The sequence below is a fragment of the Glycine soja genome, chromosome 14 (assembly GCF_004193775.1).
Source record: "Glycine soja cultivar W05 chromosome 14, ASM419377v2, whole genome shotgun sequence".
NCBI classification, from domain to species: domain Eukaryota; kingdom Viridiplantae; phylum Streptophyta; class Magnoliopsida; order Fabales; family Fabaceae; genus Glycine; species Glycine soja.
In genome coordinates, this window is record NC_041015.1 from 1501196 (window position 1) to 1528799 (window position 27604).

The 27604-nt window shown below is 31.0% G+C and overlaps 4 protein-coding genes across 4 annotated transcripts; 3 read left to right on the forward strand and 1 right to left on the reverse strand.

Moving 5' to 3' along the window:
- Positions 1 to 1066: 1066 nt before the first annotated feature.
- LOC114385204 (trigger factor-like protein TIG, Chloroplastic) lies at positions 1067 to 4712 on the forward strand. The gene is made up of 6 exons (XM_028345223.1): positions 1067 to 1294; positions 1446 to 1450; positions 2088 to 2159; positions 3660 to 3795; positions 4206 to 4294; positions 4520 to 4712. The coding sequence occupies exons 1-6, from the start codon at positions 1067 to 1069 to the stop codon at positions 4710 to 4712; spliced, it is 723 nt and encodes a 240-aa protein (XP_028201024.1).
- A 5010-nt stretch (positions 4713 to 9722) lies between these two features.
- LOC114385205 (adenylyltransferase and sulfurtransferase MOCS3-like) lies at positions 9723 to 13288 on the forward strand. The gene is made up of 9 exons (XM_028345224.1): positions 9723 to 9776; positions 10004 to 10068; positions 10219 to 10293; positions 10422 to 10500; positions 10970 to 11008; positions 11135 to 11243; positions 11803 to 11921; positions 12403 to 12519; positions 12731 to 13288. Exons 1-9 carry the CDS (start codon positions 9723 to 9725, stop codon positions 13121 to 13123), a joined length of 1050 nt encoding a protein of 349 aa, XP_028201025.1. The 3' UTR covers positions 13124 to 13288.
- A 4100-nt stretch (positions 13289 to 17388) lies between these two features.
- On the forward strand, positions 17389 to 19812 carry LOC114385206 (trigger factor-like protein TIG, Chloroplastic). Its single transcript, XM_028345226.1, has 5 exons — positions 17389 to 17593; positions 18297 to 18427; positions 18767 to 18895; positions 19306 to 19394; positions 19620 to 19812. The coding sequence occupies exons 1-5, from the start codon at positions 17389 to 17391 to the stop codon at positions 19810 to 19812; spliced, it is 747 nt and encodes a 248-aa protein (XP_028201027.1).
- A 1429-nt stretch (positions 19813 to 21241) lies between these two features.
- On the reverse strand, positions 21242 to 27499 carry LOC114385207 (protein FAR1-RELATED SEQUENCE 11-like). Its single transcript, XM_028345227.1, has 6 exons — positions 27016 to 27499; positions 25569 to 25815; positions 24474 to 24699; positions 22594 to 23772; positions 22062 to 22502; positions 21242 to 21986 (listed from the first exon to the last, which is right to left on the reverse strand). The coding sequence occupies exons 1-6, from the start codon at positions 27497 to 27499 to the stop codon at positions 21294 to 21296; spliced, it is 3270 nt and encodes a 1089-aa protein (XP_028201028.1). The 3' UTR covers positions 21242 to 21293.
- Between the last annotated feature and the right edge of the window lie 105 nt (positions 27500 to 27604).

Here is a 27604-nt window from a genome sequence, read left to right on the forward strand (position 1 = left end):
GAGTTATGAGTCAAGTATACCAAAGTGAGAAAGATTGCGTTGAAGGAAGAGGTTTAGATCCGAGGGTAGGCAAATAATGTATTCTCGATACCCATTTGTGGACCAGGATTGATAGAGCGTGAGAATCATGAAACTCATTTTTTTTTCTTGAACCGTCCCATGTTTGAAAAAGAATCGACCATGTAGTCAGTCGCTTTTTCTTGTTTATGTTTGTTCGTTTCAAATAGTCATCAATGTCTCCTATGATATTATCCTACTCCAAATAGTATATCATTCACATTATATTGTTGTTGAGATGTCACTCTCATAATAAAACATAACTTATGAAATATTGTCATTGAGTAAACGAGGATTGCCGCATTTAGTTGCTAAGAGCATATGAGTCTTGTGATAAAAACCACTACTTGGTATTGAGAACCAAATGTGTAATCTTTCTCTTATCGATCTTTCGGCAAAGTTTTGGGGACGAAATTTCTTTTAAGGGGAGTGAAATTGTAACATTCCATTTCTCGTAAATAAATTAAAACTCCTTTTTAGTAAAAATAAATAATTAAATAGAGTTTTAGAAAAATGATGAGGTTTTTATAATTAAATAAATAAGAAAAAATAACTTTATTTATTCATTTGATAGAGAATAAAATAGAGTTTATTTTTATAAAATAATAAAAACAAAAAAATAGAGTAAATGATATGTTGTGAGTACCCTAGCTATAAATAGCGACATGTTAGGTCATACCGACGATGGCTTCTACTCCTCCTCTTCCTGTCAATTTCGTTTTCCTCTCTCCTCTTCTCAAAATCATATCTTTTTCCCGCATACCATCAAACTTGTCTCGGAAAAATGACGATTTTGAACTCATTCACGGTTGGATAGTCATGAAATTTGAAAACCAATTTTGGAACTCATTTTCGAACATTCTCACCATTGGAAATTATAAAAACATGTTGAAGCTGAGAGAAATACCTTTCACATTATAATTTTTCCTTTCCCAAAGAAACCCAAAACTGTCTCGGTAAAACTACGATCCCGAACTTGTTAACCGTTGAATTATTGTGAAATTTTTGTATGGGGTTGGCGAATCATTTCCCTACGTCTTTACCGTTGGGATTTGAAGAAAAATGTCCGTGGAGGGAGAAAGATGCATTGCACGTAGGACCATGGAATCGAGACTTCAATCCATTCTCCTTCTCCTTAACGTTTGAGAACCCTAACAGAGCAATTGAAGGAGGAGCTCTAGAGAGCACCAGATATGCCACAATTGATAACGAAGAACGCTTGAGCGACTACATCAAGGTAAGTGATGAGTTATTCACAATTGAGGAGTAGTGAGAACATGTGTAGGGATCCTTAGATTATCAATTAAATGGATTTTTTGGGTGTTTCTGCAATTTTTGATTCTATCCTTATAATTATAACTGTGAATTATATACGTTTGATGAACCAGTTGATGTTCCAATGAGAAATTGTTGTGAAATTGATGTGTTTTTGGATTGAGTGTGAACACTTAAAAAATTTGAGTTCTTTTGATTAACGTGAAATATATTCCAAGTAATATTATTCAATGACTTATTTTATACAAATTATTATCTTGTTTTAATTTTTCCACAACGATGATCAACATGTTATGTGTATATATTTATTGTAACACTAAAATAAATTAAAGAAAGTTGTAAGATAAATGTCAAGTGATAATTTCTTTTGATGTAATATTAAATTAATTGTTATAAAAAATTTTTGATTAAAAATAGTGTAGCTTGATTTACTATATATATATATATATATATATATGTATGTATGTATGTATGTATGTATGTATGTATGTATGTATGTATGTATGTTTTGTATCATGCAAATATGATTACCGTGTGATGTGTATATGAGTTATTAGGTGTAATAAATTATTATAGTGACATTATAATATTATTATGGAGATTGAGTAGTACAAAGTGAAATGTGTCAATTTACGAGATACATGTAAACATGAGATGATTGATTGCGACATTATGAGATGTTAAATTGCGGACATGATATTTGGTTGTAAATAAATGTGTTGTTTAACACTTATGTGACAATAAATATGTTGTAGTTGTGAATTGTACAATAACCCAACCAGTGTTGGTATTGAGAAAATGTTTATGTACTATGTTAAAGAGAAAATGTAGGTTTCCTATTTAAGAACCAATGTTAAATTATAGTGCAATATGTTGAACATGTTTAAAACACAAGTGTGGGGTCGTGGATATTATATAATTCATAAGCAGTGTCTATAAATGAAATATGTGATGAATCGTGGGTATTGTGGAATAACATGAAAGAAAATGGTAAAGGATGAAGAAAATGCCTTCTCTCCAGCCTAAGTGCCTTCTTCCTTCTATTTCACGTAGTAAAAGCTTGGTGTCTTCTCATTTTTCACCAACTCAGTGTTTTAAGGGATCTTGGACTTCTCAGCACATGAAGGCGTGCTCAGCGAGCATGTTTCGCTGAGCGAGAGTAAGTGAATATCCGCTAAGCGAGTCTGGGCACGCTAAGCGCGAGTAGAGACAATGTCCTCGCTGGGCGAGCTGATTGTGCGTTGCTCTCTAGCTTAACATCTTCTAGGGTTTTGCATTTGCTCAGCAAGTTGGTTGCTTCGCTAAGCGAATGAGACTCACTTAGCCAATCTGCCCTGCTAAGTGAGTTCTTCAGCAACATTTCAACATTAGTTCACAAAAATGGAGTTTCTACTTTATAAATTCATACAAGAATGAAAATATTTACAATCTTAACAAAAAAAACCGTAAATTAGAGTTACTTTGCAATAAAAGCTCATGAATACCAATTAACACCGTTGCATTTTTTGTGATGGTCATTGTCCATCTGACCTTTGTTATCAAACATCTTCTCTTTTGTTCTCTTCTTTATTCTCAAACTTCTTTTCTTATCTTCTCGGTTATGAAATTTGTCTTCTTTTCTTTATTCTAATTTTTTTTTGTTCTCTATTTATAAAAATACAATATGATGAAATCGGTCTTATTTTGTACCACAATAGTAAATTCATACAAAATGCAAATGAAGCACGGAAGTATGTCAATGGTGAATTGTGTGACGGGAAAGAAGTTGATATAGATTTGGATCTCAAGGAATTCCTATTTATTATTCAAGAATCCAAATATTTGATGTGTTTTGCTATAGGTTAATCTATTTTTTAGTTTAAACTTTTTTTACTTAAAAAAAGAGAAACCGAGTAAAATAATTTTCTTTGTAGTTAAATATCTTTAAAACATTAGGCATATGCAATTGTTGTTTAATAATGTGAATAAAATTTTAATTAAAATATACTTACAATGTAAATATTACGTAAATCATAAATCATAAATGATTATCTATCATAAAATTGATGATTTTAATTAATTGATTTAAAAAGTATTTTTGGAGTTTTATAAAATATTTTATTTAAAATAAGTCTCAATGTTTTAAATAAATACAAGTATATGAAGGAATAAATAAAAAAATATTAGCATTTAAAGATGATTAACATGAAAAATATATGTAAAAAAATGATTATATATATATATATATATATATATATATATATATATATATATATATATATATATATATATATATATGCGCCTAACTTGGTTCACGGTTGTGTGAGCTAATTTACCGTTGTTTTAAGTCTACAGATCCCTGGATTTCGCCCTGGAAAGAAAGTTCCAGAAAGCATTCTTATTAGTTATGTTGGGAGTCAAAATGTTCAGAAGGCTACTATTGAATCTATATTGAGGAGGACACTCTCACATGCTATGACATCGGTATGTTGCAATATAGTTTCTATTTTCTTATTTTTGATATCCTTATTTTTTTCTCTTGGTGTTAGTTCTTTTTACACTATTGGATTCATTGCGTTTACTTGCAATTATATCTGTTAATAATTCCCTGATCTTGAAATCTTACTTCATTATTGAAAGACAAGCTTATTGGTTCATGACCTTTCCTCATTACATAAGTATATTTAGCAGTGCTATCTAATGGTGAATTTATTTAAAATCTGTGCCACTGATATGCCTTTGATCTGAGGACTTGATACTGATCAACAGATTAAAAAAAATCTTTATAATTTCCTGATCATTTGTCCAAGGTTATTACTGAATAAAGTGGATTATTAGATCAAGTATTATTCTGATCTTACACTTGAGCATTTCAGAATTAACTTTGTCTATAGGTTACTGGAAGGGCTTTGCAGGAATCAGTACGAATAGTGACTAAGTTTTCTGAGATGGAGGAGACATATTCTTCTCTTGGGTCTCTTGGGTAATCTATAGGTTAAGCTTTTTGAAATATATTTTCCTTTAGACTCGTTATTTTTCTCTTCCTTTGCTGCATCTGTAATACTAAAACTATATTCTGACATAATATAGAGAAAAGGAAGACTATCATGAAGAATGCTAATATTGTCAGAATGTCAGCCAAAGCCAACGATTTCTACAGGCTGATTATATTAACTATTCTCATTTATTTAACTTCTCCGATCTCCAGATATGATGTCCTTGTTGATATTGCACCAGAAATCAAATGGATTCCCGATAATAATGCATACAAAAATTTAAAGATTGTTGTTGAGATGGATAGTGATATAGATGCTCACACAGCATCTGAACAAGAATTTAGAAGGCGTTATAAATCCATTGGTGCTCTGAAAGTGGTTACTGACAGGGCTAAAGGTGACTAAATTTAATTTATACCAGTCTGCTGGCATACAACCATTTGCTTTTTTATTTTTATTTTTTTAATATGATTATTTACTCGAAATTCTATTCATTTGAAACTTTCATGAATCATTTTAGGTATAACACTTCCAAGTTCTATAAAGCAAGCACACACTATATGGATTTACGCATGTGCTTTATATTTAGTTGTGGCTGATACAATGAAGATATTTACTGATTAATTTTTATGGTATCTTTACTATCTTATACTAATAAATAACTCTCATACAGACACTATTTCCTTTGGTATGTATTTATTATCTTGATAATTGATATCTGTATTAATAATTTCGACCAGTCTACCCAAAATTAGCCAGCTGCTACAATTTTTTTTTGTTCACAGGTTGGAGATGTTGTTGTCCTTGACATCGCAGCAACAACCATTGATCAAGATGAATCAAATGTTAAAAGTATTCCTTCTGAAGAAAGTAAAGGTCGGGTGATGTGCTTGAAGGATGATAATAAACTGATAAGTGAACATATTTCCTCTAAACCTATATTAGATATGCAGGCTTTAATTTTGATACAGAATATGGTGAAAAAGTATTACCGGGTTTCCTTGATTGTATAATTGGAATTCAACAAGGTGAATCAAAGTCTTTTTCATCTTGTATTTCCTGAAACATGGAAGCAAGAAAATCTTCGAGGTGTTCATGCTCAGTTTACTGTAAGTTTCTAATGCTGAATCAAAGAAGTTTAGCTGTTGTAGGGACATGAACTGACATGATAGTTTTTTTCTTTTGGTCCTTTGGATACCAAATTCTTCATAATAGAGGGTGATGCCGGGATGTCGTTGATACCGAGGGAGTGGAGCATGTCGTGGGTTTCCTTGTCGACCTCGATGTGGTTGGTGTTGATGGCGGAGACGTCAATCGGCCGGGGACGAAGTCCATGCGGCGCTTGCGCTCCTCCTCCTGGAGCTTGAGGGAGATGCCGTCGAGAACCCCGCGATCTTGTTCCTTAGCCTCTTCGACGGGATTATCGCCACTTCCTCCTGAAGCTTCTTGTTCGTGTGGAAGTGTGGAACTGAAAACTCAAGAGACTAAAATTTTATTTGATTTAGGGTTGCACCCATGTCAGCAACAGAAGTGGAAAAACAATGATTTAGAGTTAATATTTGGTATTTATTTCACTCATTTATAATGCACTTTGTTATATGAGCTTATTTGCTAAGTATAATATTTAGGGAATACTATCTGAAAAGCAAGTGACTTATTGACCGTGGTACTATGATAGTAATTGAGGTAAATAATAAGATCAATATAACTCAAAGTTTATAAAACTATTTTAAACTCTATTTTTTTTTTCTATTCAAATTAAGAAATCTTACAAAATTTATGCTAATTGCATAACATAAATTCAATTGGTAATTAATTTATATCAATCGCATCATTCCAACCGGGAAAAAGGGTTATAATCATTCGACCACAAACAAAGCTATACGGCAAAATAATACATAGGCAGACAAGTAATAAAGCATTGGATATAAAAATAATAATCAAGCAGAGTAAAAGAATGAACCAAAATGTATGAAAGTTGTGAGATGGTGTTATATTCTTTGGTGTTGTGTTACAAATAATATAATTGATAAAAGGTAAATAAGACAAAAACATGTGATTTTTTTTAATCATAAAATTGAAATGAAATATTTTATTTATGAATATTTTCATCAAAATATATGATAATCATAAACTCATTATGACTATTTAAACCTTACGTATTCATCCTTTGATTTCATTTTTTATATTTATTTCTTATTAAGCAGATAAAATTGAGTATTATAAAAAGCACGACGAAACAAGAAAAGATAATGGTAATTAAACAAATAGCAGAAAACTTGGAATTTAATTTTTATTAATCACTCTCCCGCAAAGAAGATGCTAGAGCACTAAGACAGTTTCCCTGTGGCTACGAATGCAATATAGCTAAGCAAACTTGTTTGGTGGTTAACAGCAGAAATTGCATGGTTAACAATATGTGCAGCACTCAATTCTGTCTCACATGACGATGGTTCATCACCAGCAATGGCGGCCAAATAGTTAGCCACTTTAAGATCTTGGCATTTCAACTTTTGCAAAGAATTCATAAAGCGTTCAACCGCATTTTCATAATAAAGTGCACAATTTGCAATGGCCGGAACATCTGTTGTGTTCGCCAATCCCTTTAGAAAATCTTCAGCTTTTTCTGTCTTATTCACGGCCAAGTTCAAGATTGCCTCCGAAAGTTGAAGAAGATTTTTTGCACCCAGGACTGTAGGATCTGCTCTTAGAATATTCGTGCATTCAATCTTCTTCTCTGGGTTTTCATTGCAAATCTGGCCAATTAGGTCGGAACCATCACCAAACACTGTAGCATTTGTTAACCAAGGAGACTGAGCAATGAGAAACAGGCAAAGGGAACACAATGCTAAAGAATTCATTTTGTGGTAGGGAGTTTTAATCAAAAGGCACTTGGTTCCAGATTGCAGTGGTGGGGGGTATAAAATAAGTCTCTCTTATACAGTCTTGTTGCTAACATTCCACTCTCATTATATTATAATCATTAAATTTTTAAGATTAGAGGATCAAAATAATTTATTTTAAAATCCTTTGATTTGGCTTAAATCATTAAAATATCTATTTTTTTGTTTTAATTACACCGATATATTTATCTTTTTTATAATATTAAGGCTTGATCGTAAAAAAAAGACTCTCATTTATCTTATTTTACTAAATTGATTTCCCTATTTTTAATTTACCATAAGAGCTCTTAAAATTCACTATCCGGGTTATCAAAGAAAAAAAAAATTAAATGTTAACCATTAACTTATTTTAGGCATCTCTCATTCTCCTTGTTTAATTTGGTCTGTGCTGTTCATTCTGAGAATTAAGGATTTTGTTAATATAAATGTTATTTTGGGTGGATGAAGTTTATATTTTGTGATTGGAGTAATTATTTTTAAGATAATTATTAGTTACTTAATTACTACTATTAATTACTACTAATGAGGATAAATTAAAAAAATAATAAATCATTTTAGTTATTAATAATGATATTTTTTAAACACATAAATATCTCTTAAATGATTAATTATATGTAAACATGTGATAATTAACATTCAATTTTTCTTATTGATGATAAATTTTGATAAAAATAAAGAGATTTAATAATAATTTTTTTTAAAAAAAATAAGTGAATCGATTTAATGAAATGAGAAAAATAAAAATGCATTTTTTTGTAATCAAGCCTACTATTAATTATATTTTGAATATATAAATAAAATATTGAAGCATTGATTACTTAGAATCCAAATATTTATTGTTTTCTGATTTAAGTAATTAAAATGACATTTTGATAGATGCTTGACTATTAAGAAAAAGAGAGAGAATATATTTCACTTTTTGAGGTTATCTTTTTAAAAATATTCTTACTTTATTCGTTAACATGATCCTTAAATAATGAATATTTTGTTACACTTTACTATATTTATAATATGCAAGGAAATATTCTTAAAATATTTTTTGAATCTCGTTAAATAATTCATTTTATTTTATATATTTTTAGCAAGTTATCATCATAACTTTACTAATTACTTACAAGTTATAATTATATTTTGGTATAATTCTTAGAATGATAAGATTATGGAACCCTGAAATAACACTTATGTTATCAACTTAATTACTTATACTCAAAATCTACAGTAATTAATAAATATATAATACCTCTTTATATTTTTTTTAATATCCATTATTAAGGTGGAAGTAAAAATTGGTGCCCAAAACAATGTAAATTAAGGTAGTAATGAAGTAATTAAATAAATGTGTCTTAGCAACAAGAGGATACCCTTAACAATGAAAAAAACAACATCAAAATTACTATGCGAATGTTATTAATTTGTTTTTGTTTTTTAATGTGTTAAAAAATCATATACTTGTCAGTAGTTCTACAGCAATTCGAATATTTAATAATCATAACACGTTTCGTGTTAAGAGTTTTATTATGTATTTTAGTTAGATGATGATGATTCTTAGAGTATGCTATCTCTAGGTGAGAGATGACTTTAAATCCTTTTTGGATAAAAAATTATTTTGAGATGAGGAGAAACTTAAGATTAAGATGAGACACCCTTTACTAGTAGTCGAATCAAAGTTATTTTAAGATTTATTGAATTAACCTTAACTCTTGTTATAGATGACTCGAGTAAGTTTAAACTTTTTGGTGAAATTCCTATAAGGATTAAACCACTAAACCTTAAGCTTGAACAAGTTTACAAAAGTGAGAAGTGATCTGTTTTGTTTATTCAATTAGCCCCCAGTTAGTATTAAGTAAGGAACCTTAATTCTTGAACCTAATTAAGTGAGCGTTATGAGTCAAATATACCAAAGTGAGAATCATGAAACTCATTTTTTTTTTCTTGAACCGTCTCATGTTTGAAAAAGAGTCAACCATGTAGTCAGTCGTGTTTTCTTGTGTATGTTTGTTCGTTTCAAATTGTCATCAATGTCTCCTATGAAATTGCCCTACTCCAAATAGTATATCATTCACATTCTATTGTTGTTGAGATGTCACTCTCATACAAAAACATAACTTATGAAATATTGTCATTGAGTAAACGAGGATTGCCAGATTTAGTTGCTAAGAACATATGAGTCTTGTGATAAAAACCACTACTTGGTATTGAGAACTAGATGTGTAATCTCTCTCTCATTGATCTTTTGGCAAAGTTTTAGGGAAGAAACTTCTTTTAAGGTGGTGGAATTGTAATATTTCATTTTTCGTAAATAAATTAAAAAGATTTTTTAGTGAAAAATATAAATAAATAGAGTTTTAGAAAAATGATGAGATTTTTATAATTAAATAAATAAGAAAAAATAATTTTATTAATTAAAATAATGATTTGAGAAAAAATAAAAAATGTATTTTATTTATTCATTTTATAGAGAATAAAATAGAGTTTCTTTTTATAAAATAATAAAAATAGGACCTCTGTCTATATGCTTGGTGTTATTGACCATGACGTGGTTGAGCTGAATAATATGCATAGGCAGGTATTGTATTATCTGTTTTACCTTCCCACCCTCTTTTGGCATAGCAGGTGCAACACATACATTGTGTATTGTTGTGCTTGTGTCTGGCATCAGCCTTTGGGCGTTTGCACTTTTGCGAGTACAAAGTGTTAATATGCGTCTTGCTTCTGTGTTTGTGTTCGTTTACAGATTTTTTGAATTAACTTCACTATTTTTATTAATTTGGACAAGTTGGTGCTTTATTTCAGGTTATCCACACGGAAGCATATGTTGGTAAGCCAAAAGTGAAATCTGCCGCTGCTGCTTGTGGCTCGTAGGTTACTCTTTCACCAACTATTCATCACATCAATTTTTGTTGACAAACTGCAAATAAAATCCCATGAGAAATTTTCTTTTTCAAATGTTTGTTATTGTAATATTAGTATCATCATTTTTCTTGGAACTAAGATATTTTGAATATTAGGATCAACTCCACTATTCAAGTTGTGGAACATGAAGAAGCTTTGCAGACTTCCAACGCTTTGGAAATTCTCAGCAAGTATAATTTCTATTATAAGATTGATTTTTCTTTTTGCTTGAGGCCTCTTTCTTCTATACTTAACCTTTTTCATTTCATTTTTTATATTACCACTGACCATTTTTTTTATAATTATGTGAATTTGGTAGATATGATATAATAGTAGATGCAACAGATAATGCTCCTACCCGATACTTGATCAGTGATTGCTGTGTGGTTCTAGGAAAGGTAAATCTTAATGTTTTGATGTATGAACAGATTGTGACCATTTGAATTAATGTTACATGGGCCTTTTCACTTGTTGCTTTAATTTTTTGGTTCCTCCATGAATACACTTTCTAAGTCAGCATTATTTTTTATGTTTTGGTTCATCAATGCATAAGATATCTACATTAATTCAACAAAAAGGAAGTTATGCGTGCTCCTATGTGCATGATGCCTATAAAATATTTCAGTGTGTATGTGCCATATGAGTTATCTCCAAAATCTTGGTGCAATTGCTCCCTGTAGACATCAGTTTTTTATAAATTTGAAAAGTTACAATTATATGGATTTCTTATATTTCATTCAGTTAAACAATTTCGTTTTTGGTTCTTATATTTATCTTATTTTTTATACTTATGTACATAGTATGATTTATGGGAAAACTTAAGTTACTAATGCAATTTTTTACATTAACTGTTTTCCTGTGATGCAGCCTCTTGTATCAGGTGCTGCACTGGGATTGGAAGGGCAGGTATATGTCTAATTATTTTTTTTCCCAGCATTTAAGTTGAATAATGCTTCATAGAGCGACAAGTACTCCTGTGTGCTTGATTATATCACATAATTTGAGGATTAACTATGGAAACTTTTACTGCAGCTTACTGTCTACAATTACAATGGTGGTCCTTGCTATCGATGCCTCTTTCCAACTCCACCACCTAGAACAGCATGCCAAAGTTGTGCTGAGGGTGGAGTTCTAGGAGTAGGTAAAATTACTACTGTCTTTGTGAACTGCATCAGTTTTACTTCTCATTGCTAGTCTGCGAGACATTTACATAAGCATGAACAATGTGAACCATAAGACTAAATTCTTCTGCTCTCCTGTTTTCATTGTGAAGTTCAGTCATGGACTTTTAGTAATATGTACTATAACTATTAGTGACAACAAAAAATGAGTCTGATTGTTTGATTCCTTTTGCAAAACTGTCTCTACAAACGTGGAAATATCTATGTTTTAAGCAACCAAGTTTTACTCAAAAGGAGGTTTTTGTAAACTATAAGAAATTCTTAGTTTACTGGAGAGTGTACTCTTTAGTAAGACTTATTGGCTAAAAATTCAATTTGTTTGGAATGTTTTAAGTTGTTTCATTTATAATTCGTTTAGCTAAACTGTGATTACTGGATGCTGGACATTTTATCATTCGTGTCAGTTATTATGAATATTTATTGTTCAACTTGCATTACTTCTCACTAGTACCTTTGTGTTTTTTTGTTCTGCTATTGCTAGTTTTCTGTTTTTCTGACATTGGCTCTGATCATTTTCAGTTCCTGGTATAATTGGCTGTCTCCAAGCTCTTGAGGCTATTAAGATTGCAGCTTCTGTTGGTGAGCCACTCTCAGGAAGGATGCTTCTCTTGGATGCATTGTCTGGACGGATTCGTATTGTATGTTAAGAACTCCAAAATGTCTATTAGGATTTTACAAGTGGGGCATCACATAATTGTTTGAATGTTTAGGATTTCTTATAAATTAGGATTTTATTTCAATAAACTATCTGGATGACAAGTTAGGGTTTTGTATCCTAGTGGGATTGGAACTATTAGGATAAAGGTTTTCCTACTTGAGGATACTCCTTAGAGGAATTGATTGACATTACTATTGAGTGATTCTCATATTCACACCAATTTTTCTGTTACTAATAATAATTGTCATGCAGACCAATCATTTTCTTTATAATTCTAATATCAAATTGCTTAACAAACTGGCTATCCCAAATTAAACGGAGACTTGTAATATATACAGTTCCAAATCATATTTGTAATTATGCTGTCTCAAAGTAAAAAAATTATATTATGGTTTTTTGAGCATGATACCATAGCAAGATCTTATTTATTAGTTACTGATTATACTTTTTTTATTGCACAGGTCAAAATTAGAGGAAGGTCTATGCAGTGTGAAGCTTGTGGAGAAAATGCAACATTTACCCAACAGCAATTCCGAGAATTTGATTATGAGAAGTTCACTCAGACTCCCTTGCGTGTGGTATGATTTCTTTTTTTTCTTGCCTTTCACCTCCTTTGTATTTAGATGAAATTGTTTAAGGTTTAGTTGGGTATATTTTTCATTTGCACTTTGTATTGGATGAGATTGCTGGAGATAAAATTCCTCCCAAAAGACTACTAAATTGTCACCCAGTATATAATATTTTGAGATTTACCATGTCATTAATGCATTCCATTGCATTCATATGCAGCCTCCTTTGAAGTTAAATCTACTTCCCAGAGAATCAAGAATCAGCAGCAAGGAGTACAGTGAAGTAATTATTAAGAAGGGACCTCATGTGCTGGTTGATGTTAGACCAGCACACCATTTCAAGATTGCATCTCTACCAAAGTCTCTGAACATTCCACTCTCAACATTAGAGGCTAGGCTGCCTGAAGTATCATCAGCTTTGAAGAAAGAGGAAGAGGAAAGTGGTGCAGTTTCTGGGTCAAGTGCACAATTGTATGTAGTATGTAGAAGGGGAAATGATTCTCAAAGGGCTGTTCAGTATCTTCACAAAATGGGTTTCACTTCTGCCAAGGATATTGTTGGTGGCTTAGAATCTTGGGCCCACAATGTGGACCATCAGTTCCCTACATATTAGCTGACACCTCTAGCTATGTTAAATATCACTTTCATTAAGTTGTTATACTGCTTGTTTAAAATTATTTCTCTTATTAGTGACGCTGCTTTCATTTTTCCATGTCTATTTACAACATTCACGTGACTTTATTTTTTTTAGTCTTAATTCATTTTATTCTTGTTTTTCTTTGCTTTGGGTAGAGTTTAAAAAACCACTGGTTATTCACGTTGCTGCTACAGTGCCAATAATAGTTACTTTCCATTTCTTTCATCAAATGATGTTTGCTGAGACAATAATATCCCATGGAAAATACTAAATGTTCCGAGAATTTCATTGTATGAGTCCACACAAATATACGTGACTACAAATTATAATACCTAAATCGGAGTTAAATTAACTGATTCGTGCATTTATTGTTTTTGTTTTTCGTACGGTATAGCACTGTTCTTATATCAATAACTTTTAGAATGTGTTTGGAGGGAGAAATTTAAAATTTTGAGAAATTTTAAATTTTAAGAATTTCAAATACTTCAATTGAAATTCTTTTATTCTTTTATTTTCAAAATTTTGTGTTTGGATAAAAAAAATTAAAATTATGAGAATGAAAAAAATGAATGAAAAAGAAAAGAAAATATAATTGATGTGCTAGTTATACGTGTTCATCTATATTCACACCAGATCGATGTTTTAGGAGTTCAGATGGAAAAGATTATAAAAAAAAAATTAATTTTTCACCTTTTAGAAGGAAATTGAAATTGTAGATTTTTAGTTGTTTAAAATTTCAAAATTTTAAATTCTTCATAAAAAGCATCCAAACAATGAATTCTAATTTACAGAAATTCAAATTCTCTGATAAATTACTTTCCTCAGTTAAAATTCCCTATTCAAACGCACTCTTAACATTTTTTTATTGAAGCTAACATACGACGCATCAAAGTATTTACGAATTAGAATATGACAGATTTGTGATTGTAGTCAACGTTATTTGTTTTCTTGATTATACGGCTAATCAGGACATCATTGATAAGATTGAAATTTTATTTTTGTAATCAACCTGTATGTACGTAAAGATTTGAGGGTTGAAGTTAAAAACAATTTCTGAAATATTTCTCTCACCCAAGGACTGTTAGGCGGTCATGTAAGTTAAGTGATGATATATACATAATTTTTTTGGGTTTGCACATATATAAACGATAAACTTGTGTATTAAGACCTCCTAGTTTAAGGTATTTAGTATTTCTTTCGAATAATTGAATATATATATATATATATATATATATATATATATATATATATATATATATATATAAAAGTTAACGCGGGTTAATTTGATTAAATTTATGTAAATTTGACTTAAAACTATTATTCATACAAATTATAATTAGTTCAAAAATAGATGTAATTTGATGCATGCAATAGTACATGTGTGATAATTATTAGAATTAAGTTTTTTATGTAAACAATAGAATGTTCAAATTACAATAAATGTTTGACAAGATTTATCATTATAACTATGTTAAGAGTACTATTTGTATAAGATGATCCCATGGCTGGGAGGAGGGACATAGGGATTAGAGTAATAAGGAGGCCATAGTTTCATGATTTCAAATCATCCCACTAACATAATATATTAATTATCTAGATTTATTGACTAAAAACATCACTTGCAGTTTGTGTTTTAAATTCAAAGATTGAAAATTAATTGTGCGCTAAATATTTTATTTGGGATTTTGAATTTATCATAATTAAAGATTAAATGTGCATTTTATGTTTATTATTTTCTTTTTAGTTGTTGTTACTATCCTTAATTTCACTACTCAAATTAATTAATGAATTTTTAAAATTACATGTACAAACTATAATGTTTGGAAGGAATCTCTTGAGATTGTTCTCAATTGCATGAAATTGGACAAATTAACCTATTTTAACTAAAAAAATTTAATAAGACCTAATTTTTTATGACGCTAGCTAGATCAAACTAAGTTGATATTTTGTGATGATAGTATGAACTAGACCATTCTTTATTATGACTTAAATTCCAAAATTACATGTACAAACCGTAAAGTTTGGAAGGAATCACTTAAGATTGCTCTAAATCTCATCGAATTAGACAAAACGACTCATTCTGACTATAAAATATTCAAATAGAACTTTATTTTTCATGACGCTATATAAAATTATGTCATTTGTAATGCTACATCAAATTAAGTTATTCTTTCTTAAAACACTTTAAATCAAATCACATCATTCAAAAAATAAAAGAAGCAAGACACTTACGAATATTATGAAAGATTGTGCTTGTTCGAAAAAAATATAAAAGAGCAAGATGAGGAATTTAAGTGTGCACATGTAAAAAGGTTAACATGTGAAGAAGGGTTGCCCCAAGTACACCAACTTGGGTGTGAAGAAGGTTAAATTCTTTGCTTTTGTTTGTTATGAAATTAATTAGTTTGTATACCCAAAGATAATAATGAGTAGATTCTTGTGCTAATATGTATGTAAGGTTACTTGTGAAGTCATGAACAAACTATAAAATTTGAAAAGAATAAGTTGAGATTGTTCTCAATTACATGAAATTAAACAAATTAATCGATCCATTCTAATTATGAAAAACTCAAATAGAATTTTATTTTTCATGATGTTATATCAAGTCATGTCATTTTTTTCCCTAATATTAAATCAAATTTTGTCATTCTTTGACATTCTAAATTATATCAGGACATTCAAAAAATAAAAGAAGCAAGACACTTGAAGATATTTTAAAAGATTTTTTGCGTTTGAAAAAAATATAAAAGAGTAAGATAAGGAATTTATATATTTATTGCATCATTAAAAAGGTTGACATATTAAGAAAGATGATCCCAAGTACACTAACTAACGTGTGAGAAGAAGGATAAACTGTTTACTTTTATTTGTTATAGAATTAATTAGTTTGTATATCCAAAGACAATAATGAGTAAATTCTTATGCTGACTATATTCATAAAACTAATATTATATTTCTTGCATACACACATTTAAATGAAGTAAATCTATATATATATATATATATATAGATAAATCTTTAAATAGACGTCAACTAGCATTTTAGCTCAATTAAAGAACTTTAAACCAAATGCCGTGCCCATGCAAGGAATTTAAATGGGTGTCTTAATTAAAATGCGAGTTTAATAAAATAAGAGAGTGCGTTTGGATAGAGGATTTTAATTGAGGAAAATAATTTATCAGAGAATTTGAATTTCTTGTAATTTAAAATTCATTGTTTGGATGCTTTTTATGAAGAATTTAAAATTTTGGAATTTTAAAACAGAATTTTAAACAACTAAAAATTTGGAATTTCAATTTCCTTCTAAAATGTGAGAAATTGAAATTTTCTTCTTATATTCTTCTCTAAGAAACACCGTTCGAGATTGTAGAACATCGTTCGATCCTGAGAATGTAGAGGAACATGTATAACTAGTACACCAATCATATCTTTTCTTTCTTTTTATTCATTTTTTTCACCCTCATAATTTTAACTTTTTTTTATCCAAACATAAAATTTTGAAAATAAAAAAATTTAAATTGAAGTATTTCAATATTGGTTCATCAAAGATATATAAACTCATATCCAAATTTGTCAGTAATAAAGAAAAATAGAACTTCCCCCAGGATATAAAATAAACTTTGTAGCTGGTTACGAACGTTTTTTTCTCATCCCATATCGATAAAAGTAGATAAACAAAAATTAATTTTAATTCTCACGTGATGAAAAAAAAGTTAAATGAAGAAAATATTTGTACTTGACTGCTATATATACATTGTTAACATCAGGAGATAGAAGAATTTGGATTCTGGGGCACGTACCTTTATTCCAATTTTGCCTAAAATAAAATATAGGTATATGTTATGAGTAAACAAGATATTTACCTATAATGATATAAGGGATATTTATACCATTATTTTATCACGTTACCTTTTTTTCTTCATAAAATTGGCCGTCGAAAAGGTGAGAAAGGAAGGGAGGAAAAAGAATGCCAAATTGAAACGTATGGGTTCAGGTAAAGTTATAAAGAAAGTCATCTATTTAATTAATCACATTTTAATAACTATGAGGAAATTAACTTGGAGTTGGATGGTTAACGCCACAAGTTATTTTTTTTATTAAAAAATTGGCTTCCTTTTGTTTCTATAAATACGTGATGTCAATTGTAGGGTTATTAGCATAATAATCCGTCCTGAACCCTATTTGTGAGCAAAGTTGATTTTGGATTATTAGAAAGAAGTTGAAATTAATTAAGTGTGACGATGGGAGTTAGAGGGAGCTCAGTGTTAGCAATGTTGGTGCTTGGCGGCATCTCAGCTGAAACTGAAACTGAAGGCATATTAGGAACAACACCAACTCCATTTGAATACGGTGATAATAAGGCAATTGGATTGAAATGTGGCAGGTATGTGTCACGCATTGGGCCAAAGGAATCGCCATCACAAGCCTGCTGCCAATCCCTGGAAGGTGCTGACATTCCCTGCCTATGCCAATATTTTACTATTTACGCTCTTCTCTTCAGCTTAGAAAAAGGTGTCTATGTGCTTTAAAACAATTAATTAATGTATTTTTAACCGTATTAGCGGTGTCATAGACTGTGAGGACTCTCAGTCACATGATAATTTTAATGTGCTCATCATTCTGATCCTAATCCTAGGTGTATAGGATTTTGTTGTAATGATACTCGTGTAGCTCATATTCGGTACACTGGTTCCTTTCATCTAATAATAATTTTCGCTTATAAAAAAACATTTTATTTAATAATTCGGTAGATTACTTAGAGGATGTAAAGAACATGAATGGTGGTGGGAGGGTAACACAGTCAACGATGGAGTCAACGAAGTGCCCATCATCAAGTTCACCATTTCGTATCTTTGAAAACTCATCTAATCTCATTTCGTTTCATTCCATTCTATTTTGCATGTCTTTTCACATCTCCTAATAGGAATAAAGATAAGATAAATACTAACTAGTTTTTCAACATTAATTAAGAATTTTTCTAAAAAAAATATTTATTGAAATATGTAAAATTATGTTGTTTGTAATTTTCATATCTTTTACTTAAACAATAGGGGAGGATTCAAATTCCATGCAAGCTTATTAATCAATTGCAAAAGAAAGCCTTGAAAATAAGATAATAGTAAGCAATTGAGCATATATCCTGGACCAGAATTCACATCACTGAATATGTACTTTTGCATCTCTTTCCCTTTGCAGGTTAGATTGCATGTGGAGGTGCCATCATTGGTATGTGAGGATTGTTACAAGAGGGTCATAGCAGAGTTTATGAAGCAAGCAAAGGTGCTAGCTATGGGGTTACACTTGCTTTATATAATTATATAATATTATAATGTAATGTCTTTCTCATATTCTGGCTCAAAGAAAATATATGCATCAAATTATTGTTGTCTGTGAATATGGTACACTTTATTTTTTCGGTCAGGAGGATTTCCAGTTTCTAAATTTGAAACTATAACCTCTCAATGAAAATTTCGGGTTACTAAACCTCACAATATTAAGGGATGTGCTCTATCCTATCATATATGAATTTACTTGAGATTGTCATGGATCCCAGGTTTCAGCATCCAAGGGCTGCATGTTATCTTTATGAGCTAATTTACCGTTGTTTTAAGTCAACAGATCCCTGGATTTCGCCCTGGAAAGAAAGTTCCAGAAAGCATTCTTATTAGTTACGTTGGGAGTCAAAATGTTCAGAAGGCTACTATTGAATCTATATTGAGGAGGACACTCTCACATGCTATGACATCGGTATGTTGCAATATAGTTTCTATTTTCTTATTCTTGATATCCTTATTTTTTTCTCTTGGTGTTAGTTCTTTTTACACTTTTGGATTCATTGCGTTTACTTGCAATTATATCTGTTAATAATTCCCTGATCTTGAAATCTTACTTCATTATTGAAAGACAAGCTTATTGGTTCATGACCTTTCCTCATTACATAAGTATATTTAGCAGTGCTATCTAATGGTGAATTTATTTAAAATCTGTGCCACTGATATGCCTTTGATCTGAGGACTTGATACTGATCAACAGATTAAAAAAAATCTTTATAATTTCCTGATCATTTGTCCAAGGTTATTACTGAATAAAGTGGATTATTAGATCAAGTATTATTCTGATCTTACACTTGAGCATTTCATAATTAACTTTGTCTATAGGTTACTGGAAGGGCTTTGCAGGAATCAGTACGAATAGTGACTAAGTTTTCTGAGATGGAGGAGACATATTCTTCTCTTGGGTCTCTTGGGTAATCTATAGGTTAAGCTTTTTGAAATATATTTTCCTTTAGACTCGTTATTTTTCTCTTCCTTTGCTGCATCTGTAATACTAAAACTATATTCTGACATAATATAGAGAAAAGGAAGACTATCATGAAGAATGCTAATATTGTCAGAATGTCAGCCAAAGCCAACGATTTCTACAGGCTGATTATATCAACTATTCTCATTTATTTAACTTCTCCAATCTCCAGATATGATGTCCTTGTTGATATTGCACCAGAAATCAAATGGATTCCCGATAATAATGCATACAAAAATTTAAAGATTGTTGTTGAGATGGATAGTGATATAGATGCTCACACAGCATCTGAACAAGAATTTAGAAGGCGTTATAAATCCATTGGTGCTCTGAAAGTGGTTACTGACAGGGCTACAGGTGACTAAATTTAATTTATACCAGTCTGCTGGCATACAACCATTTGCTTTTTTATTTTTATTTTTTTAATATGATTATTTACTAGAAATTCTATTCATTTGAAACTTTCATGAATCATTTTAGGTATAACACTTCCAAGTTCTATAAAGCAAGCACACACTATATGGATTTACGCATGTGTTTTATATTTAGTTGTGGCTGATACAATGAGGATATTTACTGATTAATTTTTATGGTATCTTTACTATCTTATACTAATAAATAACTCTCATACAGACACTATTTCCTTTGGTATGTATTTATTATCTTGATAATTGATATTTGTATTAATAATTTCGACCAGCCAACCCAAAATTAGCCAGCTGCTACATTTTTTTTGCTGTTCACAGGTTGGAGATGTTGTTGTCCTTGACATCTCAGCAACAACCATTGATCAAGATGAATCAAATGTTTAAAGTATTCCTTCTGAAGAAAGTAAAGGTCGGGTGATGTGCTTGAAGGATGATAATAAACTGATAAGTGATAGAAGTCTTTTTTTTTTTTTTTGTAGTACATTGTGAACATATTTCCTCTAAACCTATATTAGATATGCAGGCTTTAATTTTGATATCGAATATGGTGAAAAAGTATTACCGGGCTTCCTTGATTGTATAATTGGAATTCAACAAGGTGAATCAAAGTCTTTTTCATCTTGTATTTCCTGAAACATGGAAGCAAGAAAATCTTCGAGGTGTTCATGCTCAGTTTACTGTAAGTTTCTAATGCTGAATCAAAGAAGTTTAGTTGTTGTAGGGACATGAACTGACATGATAGTTTTTTTCTTTGGCTGCTGTTAACATGTGCCCTTAGGGCACATGTTAATGTGTAATAAATGATGGTTGGTCCCCACTTATTATACTTTGGAAAAAACAGTATCATAAATGTGTCTCATAAAAAATTTAAAGACAAAATTACCCTCAACTATATGACACACATAGTGTGCTTTTGAACTTCCTACTTTAAATACACGCGCCTCAAAATTGCTAAACTGAAGAGTTTCTTTTTTTCTGACTTTTTTGTCTCTTTACTGAGTATGAAGCACCTGCGTAGCATCTTTTGCAAAATAAAAGTATTTTTTCATCCCTTCATTAACATTGCTGGAATTTTTTAATTTAAATAAATAATAAAAACTAATTCAAAATATATTAGCAATTCAAATGAAATAATACCATTCCAATACAAAAAATATCCAAAAAGAGGTTCAAATGTTTAATTAAAATAAAAAACTCATAAAAAATAGATCCAGGGCCTTCATGCCTATGCCAACATCAGCTTTCTTTTCTAAACTATGAAGTATCATTCCACATGCTACATTGCCAACATATTCCTGTTAGAAACAAAGGGTAGAAACAAATAAAATATTATTAATTATCGGATATACATAATCCTACAAAAGTATATTAAACTAGAAATCTAAAGAATTTAATAAATGAAATGAAAAAATATGTACCTAAACTTTTGGAAGAAGAATTGGATTTAAATTTGCATCTTTACAAATTTTTTTCTTCTTGTTTGTGTGACCAGAAAATTGAGTATTTTCTTTTAGAGGACATGTAACAATATTATGTCCTACATCTTTGCACAATCCACAAGTATTCATGTTATGTGATAGCTCTTTTCCACCTTTAAGACGTCTTCGTTTGGGACGACCTTTTGTTTTGGAAGGTGGAGGACAGTGAACAACATCGACTTGTTCCTCAAAGACAACATTGACTTGTTGGGGATCTACTTCATCATCGTCATGTGATGTTTGAAGCCGCCATCGTGACGGCAAGTAGTTAGAAGGGATTTCATGACAATCTTTATGAAGAAAAATACTGAGAATGTGACGACATAATATACCCCAAAACTCAAAATACTTGCAACTACATGTAGCTATTTTACCATCCCAAAAGACCATGTGTTTTCTACTATTAGCATCTTTATAATACCGCAACACAAATTCATTACCATTTTCATGATGAATTGAATATTGGGTGGACCTTTCAAACTCCTCTTGAAACTTCTGAAAAGCAAATCTTGTAAGAACACCATGAGCTTGCTCTTGCAAGGGTGACATAAGCTTCAAGTTAATTCTTTTGCACTTTTCTAACATTATGTCATGGTCTTCTTTTTGCTTAATATCATCAATCGCTACATCAACCTGAAATTAATTTAAATTAATCAACGTATAAGATTAGAAGTGAAAAGTACTAATATATTGGCAATTACACCATACCTGCTTTGTAAAGTCACTTAAACTTGTGTGAGAATTTATAAATCTTTTAATAAATGCATTAATACTCTCTGATCTTCCGGTAGTTGTCATCCCACCAAAGAAATGGTCACGAAGATAAGCGAGTGCCCAGTAATTCCTGATTTCATACAATCCTTTCACATGTTTATTTGACTGCAAGTTATACTTAGCAACAACTTTTGGCCATTGATGCTCAAATTCTTCACATGTCTCCAATTTATACAACTCGTAAAAATCAGAACACCATTTTGAATATTTGTCCCGAAGTATAGCATTAAACCAACTACTAAACTTAAAAGTGATGTGCCATATGCAAAAACTATGTTTTGTTGATGGCAAGTCTTTTGAAATTGCTTCTTTCATCCATGGATCTTGATCCGTTAGTATAGTCTTTGGTGGCTTCTTCATCAAAGATATAAAAGTCTAAAGAAAATTTAGAAGCGTTAAAAAAAGTATTAATTAGAAACTAAGATACCATCATTAAAGAAACAATAATAATAAGCTTAGAAGTTACCTTCATTAACCAACGAAATGCAGATATTGTTTCATTTCGTAAGAGTGCACAACCAAAAAGTACAGTCTTCCCATGACTATTCATACCCACAAAAATCCCAAATGGCATTTCATAAGAATTGACCTTGTATGTAGTATCAAACACAACAACATCACCATATTTTTGGTACCAATCAGAGCAAGAAGCAGGAGACCAAAAAATATGCTCTAACCTTCTCTCTTCATCAAGTGTATATGCATACTGAAATTTAGAGCAACTCTTTTTTGCATCCTCACAGTACTTGAGAAGATCTTTGGCATCATTTCTTTCAACTTTTTTCTTGGTTTTCACAAAAAGATTACGAATGTCCCTTTCAATAAATGGAAGATAACCATGCTTCACATTTTTCTCTAATTCTATGACACGCATCAATTGTCTAACTAAAAGCCCCCCTTCTTTTAACAAGAAAATGCGTTCAATATCATCTTCAGAGATAGTTCGGTTAGCCGGTAAAAAACGCACTTCTGATTGGGTTAGCAAAACATGGTTATGTTCAACAACAAACTTTGTAACTCGCCACTCACTTGGAAATATATCATGAGACTTCTGCAATGAAATTCTTAAATAAGCTTTACATTCACACCTTGTTGATTCTCTGTTTCTCTGTTCTTTTAATGGTTCTATGATTTTCAACGAGCTTCTACCCTCACGATGGCAAAAAAAATCACGCCTCCTCATAATTCCATTTCGTTTGATGAATCTACCTTTTCGAACAGAGAACCCATGCTGATATGCATACCTCTTATAAAATGCAAATGCTTCTTCCTCGCTAAGAAAAATTTGACCAACAAAAGGAACAATATTTGTCTCATTATAAGTTTCATCTCTATCAACTTCTTCTGCAAATTCATTTATCTCAATATTCTGACTAGAAGACACAATATTTTCTTTCTCATAAGTTTCAATTTCCTCAACTTCTAATACATCATTTGCCACAATATCATGATCAAAATGTTCACTAACTGTTCCTGAATAACCATTCTCTAAAGAAATATCTTCAATTGGATATTCATTTAAATCAACATTTATTTTATCGGTGCTCATATCTCTAGTACTAGTACTACCTTCCCCCATTGTGTTATTTATGGTGCTCATATCTCTAGTACTAGTATTACCTTCACCCATTGTGTTATTTATCATCTACAAATAAAAATAATAAATAGAAAAATATATTACAAAACTCTATATATATATATATATATATATATATATATATATATATATTTTGCAAGTGTCCAAAAAACACATGTGATTGGCGAGAGCAATGGAGAAAAAAAAAAGCTTGATAAAAGTACCTGATATTGTGCCTTTGAGCTACGAAGAAAAGACTGTGCATGTGGGCTTTGAAGAAAAAACAAATCCATGGTTAATAATTCAATCTATCAATGTGTTTTTCATAAGAGCATATGGTGGTAGAGAGGAATTGAAAAGAAATGTGCAAAGTGGTGGAAGTAGTACAGACTCTCGAACAAATTAGCGGGAAACTAACAAAATCTAGGAAGAAAATAGACACAGTATGTGTTAAATGAGTGAGGGTAATTTTGGCATAAAAAAATTAAAAGCACACTTTTTTATATTTATTTGACTGAAGTTAATTTTCTCTTTGTCCAAAATAAAATAGGTGGGACCATGAGCCATTTATTACTCCTTAACATGTGCCTTAAGGGCACATGTTAACATTGCCCTTTTTCTTTTGGTCCTTTGGATACCAAATTCTTCATGATATATAAATACATTTTGGCCATATGTCTCGTACAATTTATGGTGCTTTTTCATCTCCTTATGATACACTTATTGTCTTGGATTTATAAAAGAGGGTGATGCCGGGATGTCGTTGATACCGAGGGAGTGGAGCATGTCGTGGGTTTCCTTGTCGACCTCGATGTGGTTGGTGTTGATGGCGGAGACGTCAATCGGCCGGGGACGAAGTCCATGCGGCGCTTGCGCTCCTCCTCCTGGAGCTTGAGGGAGATGCCGTCGAGAACCCCGCGATCTTGTTCCTTAGCCTCTTCGACGGGATTATCGCCACTTCCTCCTGAAGCTTCTTGTTCGTGTGGAAGTGTGGAACTGAAAACTCAAGAGACTAAAATTTTATTTGATTTAGGGTTGCACCCATGTCAGCAACAGAAGTGGAAAAACAATGATTTAGAGTTAATATTTGGTATTTATTTCACTCATTTATAATGCACTTTGTTATATGAGCTTATTTGCTAAGTATAATATTTAGGGAATACTATCTGAAAAGCAAGTGACTTATTGACCGTGGTACTATGATAGTAATTGAGGTAAATAATAAGATCAATATAACTCAAAGTTTATAAAACTATTTTAAACTCTATTTTTTTTTTCTATTCAAATTAAGAAATCTTACAAAATTTATGCTAATTGCATAACATAAATTCAATTGGTAATTAATTTATATCAATCGCATCATTCCAACCGGGAAAAAGGGTTATAATCATTCGACCACAAACAAAGCTATACGGCAAAATAATACATAGGCAGACAAGTAATAAAGCATTGGATATAAAAATAATAATCAAGCAGAGTAAAAGAATGAACCAAAATGTATGAAAGTTGTGAGATGGTGTTATATTCTTTGGTGTTGTGTTACAAATAATATAATTGATAAAAGGTAAATAAGACAAAAACATGTGATTTTTTTTAATCATAAAATTGAAATGAAATATTTTATTTATGAATATTTTCATCAAAATATATGATAATCATAAACTCATTATGACTATTTAAACCTTACGTATTCATCCTTTGATTTCATTTTTTATATTTATTTCTTATTAAGCAGATAAAATTGAGTATTATAAAAAGCACGACGAAACAAGAAAAGATAATGGTAATTAAACAAATAGCAGAAAACTTGGAATTTAATTTTTATTAATCACTCTCCCGCAAAGAAGATGCTAGAGCACTAAGACAGTTTCCCTGTGGCTACGAATGCAATATAGCTAAGCAAACTTGTTTGGTGGTTAACAGCAGAAATTGCATGGTTAACAATATGTGCAGCACTCAATTCTGTCTCACATGACGATGGTTCATCACCAGCAATGGCGGCCAAATAGTTAGCCACTTTAAGATCTTGGCATTTCAACTTTTGCAAAGAATTCATAAAGCGTTCAACCGCATTTTCATAATAAAGTGCACAATTTGCAATGGCCGGAACATCTGTTGTGTTCAATATAAAATAAAGAAAAATAGAACTTCCCCCAGGATATAAAATAAACTTTGTAGCTGGATACGAACGTTTTTTTCTCATCCCATATCGATAAAAGTAGATAAACAAAAATTAATTTTAATTCTCATGTGATGAAAAAAAAGTTAAATGTCTTGAGAAGAAAATATTTGTACTTGACTGCTATATATACATTGTTAACATCAGGAGATAGAAGAATTCGGATTATGGGGCACGTACCTTTATTCCAATTTAGCCTAAAATAAAATATAGGTATATGTTATGAGTAAACAAGATATTTACCTATAATGATATAAGGGATATTTATACCATTATTTTATCACGTTACCCTTTTTTCTTCATAAAATTGGCCGCCGAAAAGGTGAGAAAGGAAGGGAGGAAAAAGAATGCCAAATTGAAACGTATGGGTTCAGGTAAAGTTATAAAGAAAGTCATCTATTTAATTAATCACATTTTAATAACTATGAGGAAATTCACTTGCAGTTGGATGGTTAACGCCACAAGTTATTTTTTTTATTAAAAAATTGGCTTCCTTTTGTTTCTATAAATACGTGATGTCAATTGTAGGGTTATTAGCATAATAATCCGTCCTGAATCCTATTTGTGAGCAAAGTTGATTTTGGATTATTAGAAAGAAGTTGAAATTAATTAAGTGTGACGATGGGAGTTAGAGGGAGCTCAGTGTTAGCAATGTTGGTGCTTGGTGGCATCTCAGCAGAAACTGAAGGCATATTAGGAACAACACCAACTCCATTATTCTTTGGTGTTGTGTTACAAATAATATAATTGATAAAAGGTAAATAAGACAAAAACATGTGATTTTTTTAAATCATAAAATTGAAATGAAATATTTTATTTATGAATATTTTCATCAAAATATATGATGATCATAAACTCATTATGACTATTTAAACCTTTCTTACGTATTCATCCTTTTATTTCATTTTTTATATTTATTTCTTATTAAGCAGATAAAATTGAGTATTATAAAAAGCACGACGAAACAAGAAAAGATAATGGTAATTAAACAAATAGCAGAAAACTTGGAATTTAATTTTTATTAATCACTCTCCCGCAAAGAAGATGCTAGAGCACTAAGACAGTTTAGATTAAAGGTGCAACGACTGTTAGAAGTTTCCCTGTGGCTACGAATGCAATATAGCTAAGCAAACTTGTTTGGTGGTTAACAGCAGAAATTGCATGGTTAACAATATGTGCAGCACTCAATTCTGTCTCACATGACGATGGTTCATCACCAGCAATGGCGGCCAAATAGTTAGCCACTTCAAGATCTTGGTGTTTCAACACTTGCAAAGAACTCATAAAGCGTTCAACCGCATTTTCATAATAAAGTGCACAATTTGCAATGGCCGGAACATCTGTTGTGTTCGCCAATCCCTTTAGAAAATCTTCAGCTTTTTCTGTCTTATTCACGGCCAAGTTCAAGATTGCCTCCGAAAGTTGAAGAAGATTTTTTGCACCCAGGACTGTAGGATCTGCTCTTAGAATATTCGTGCATTCAATCTTCTTCTCTGGGTTTTCATTGCAAATCTGGCCAATTAGGTCGGAACCATCACCAAACACTGTAGCATTTGTTAACCAAGGAGACTGAGCAATGAGAAACAGGCAAAGGGAACACAATGCTAAAGAATTCATTTTGTGGTAGGGAGTTTTAATCAAAAGGCACTTGGTTCCAGATTGCAGTGGTGGGGGGTATAAAATAAGTCTCTCTTATACAGTCTTGTTGCTAACATTCCACTC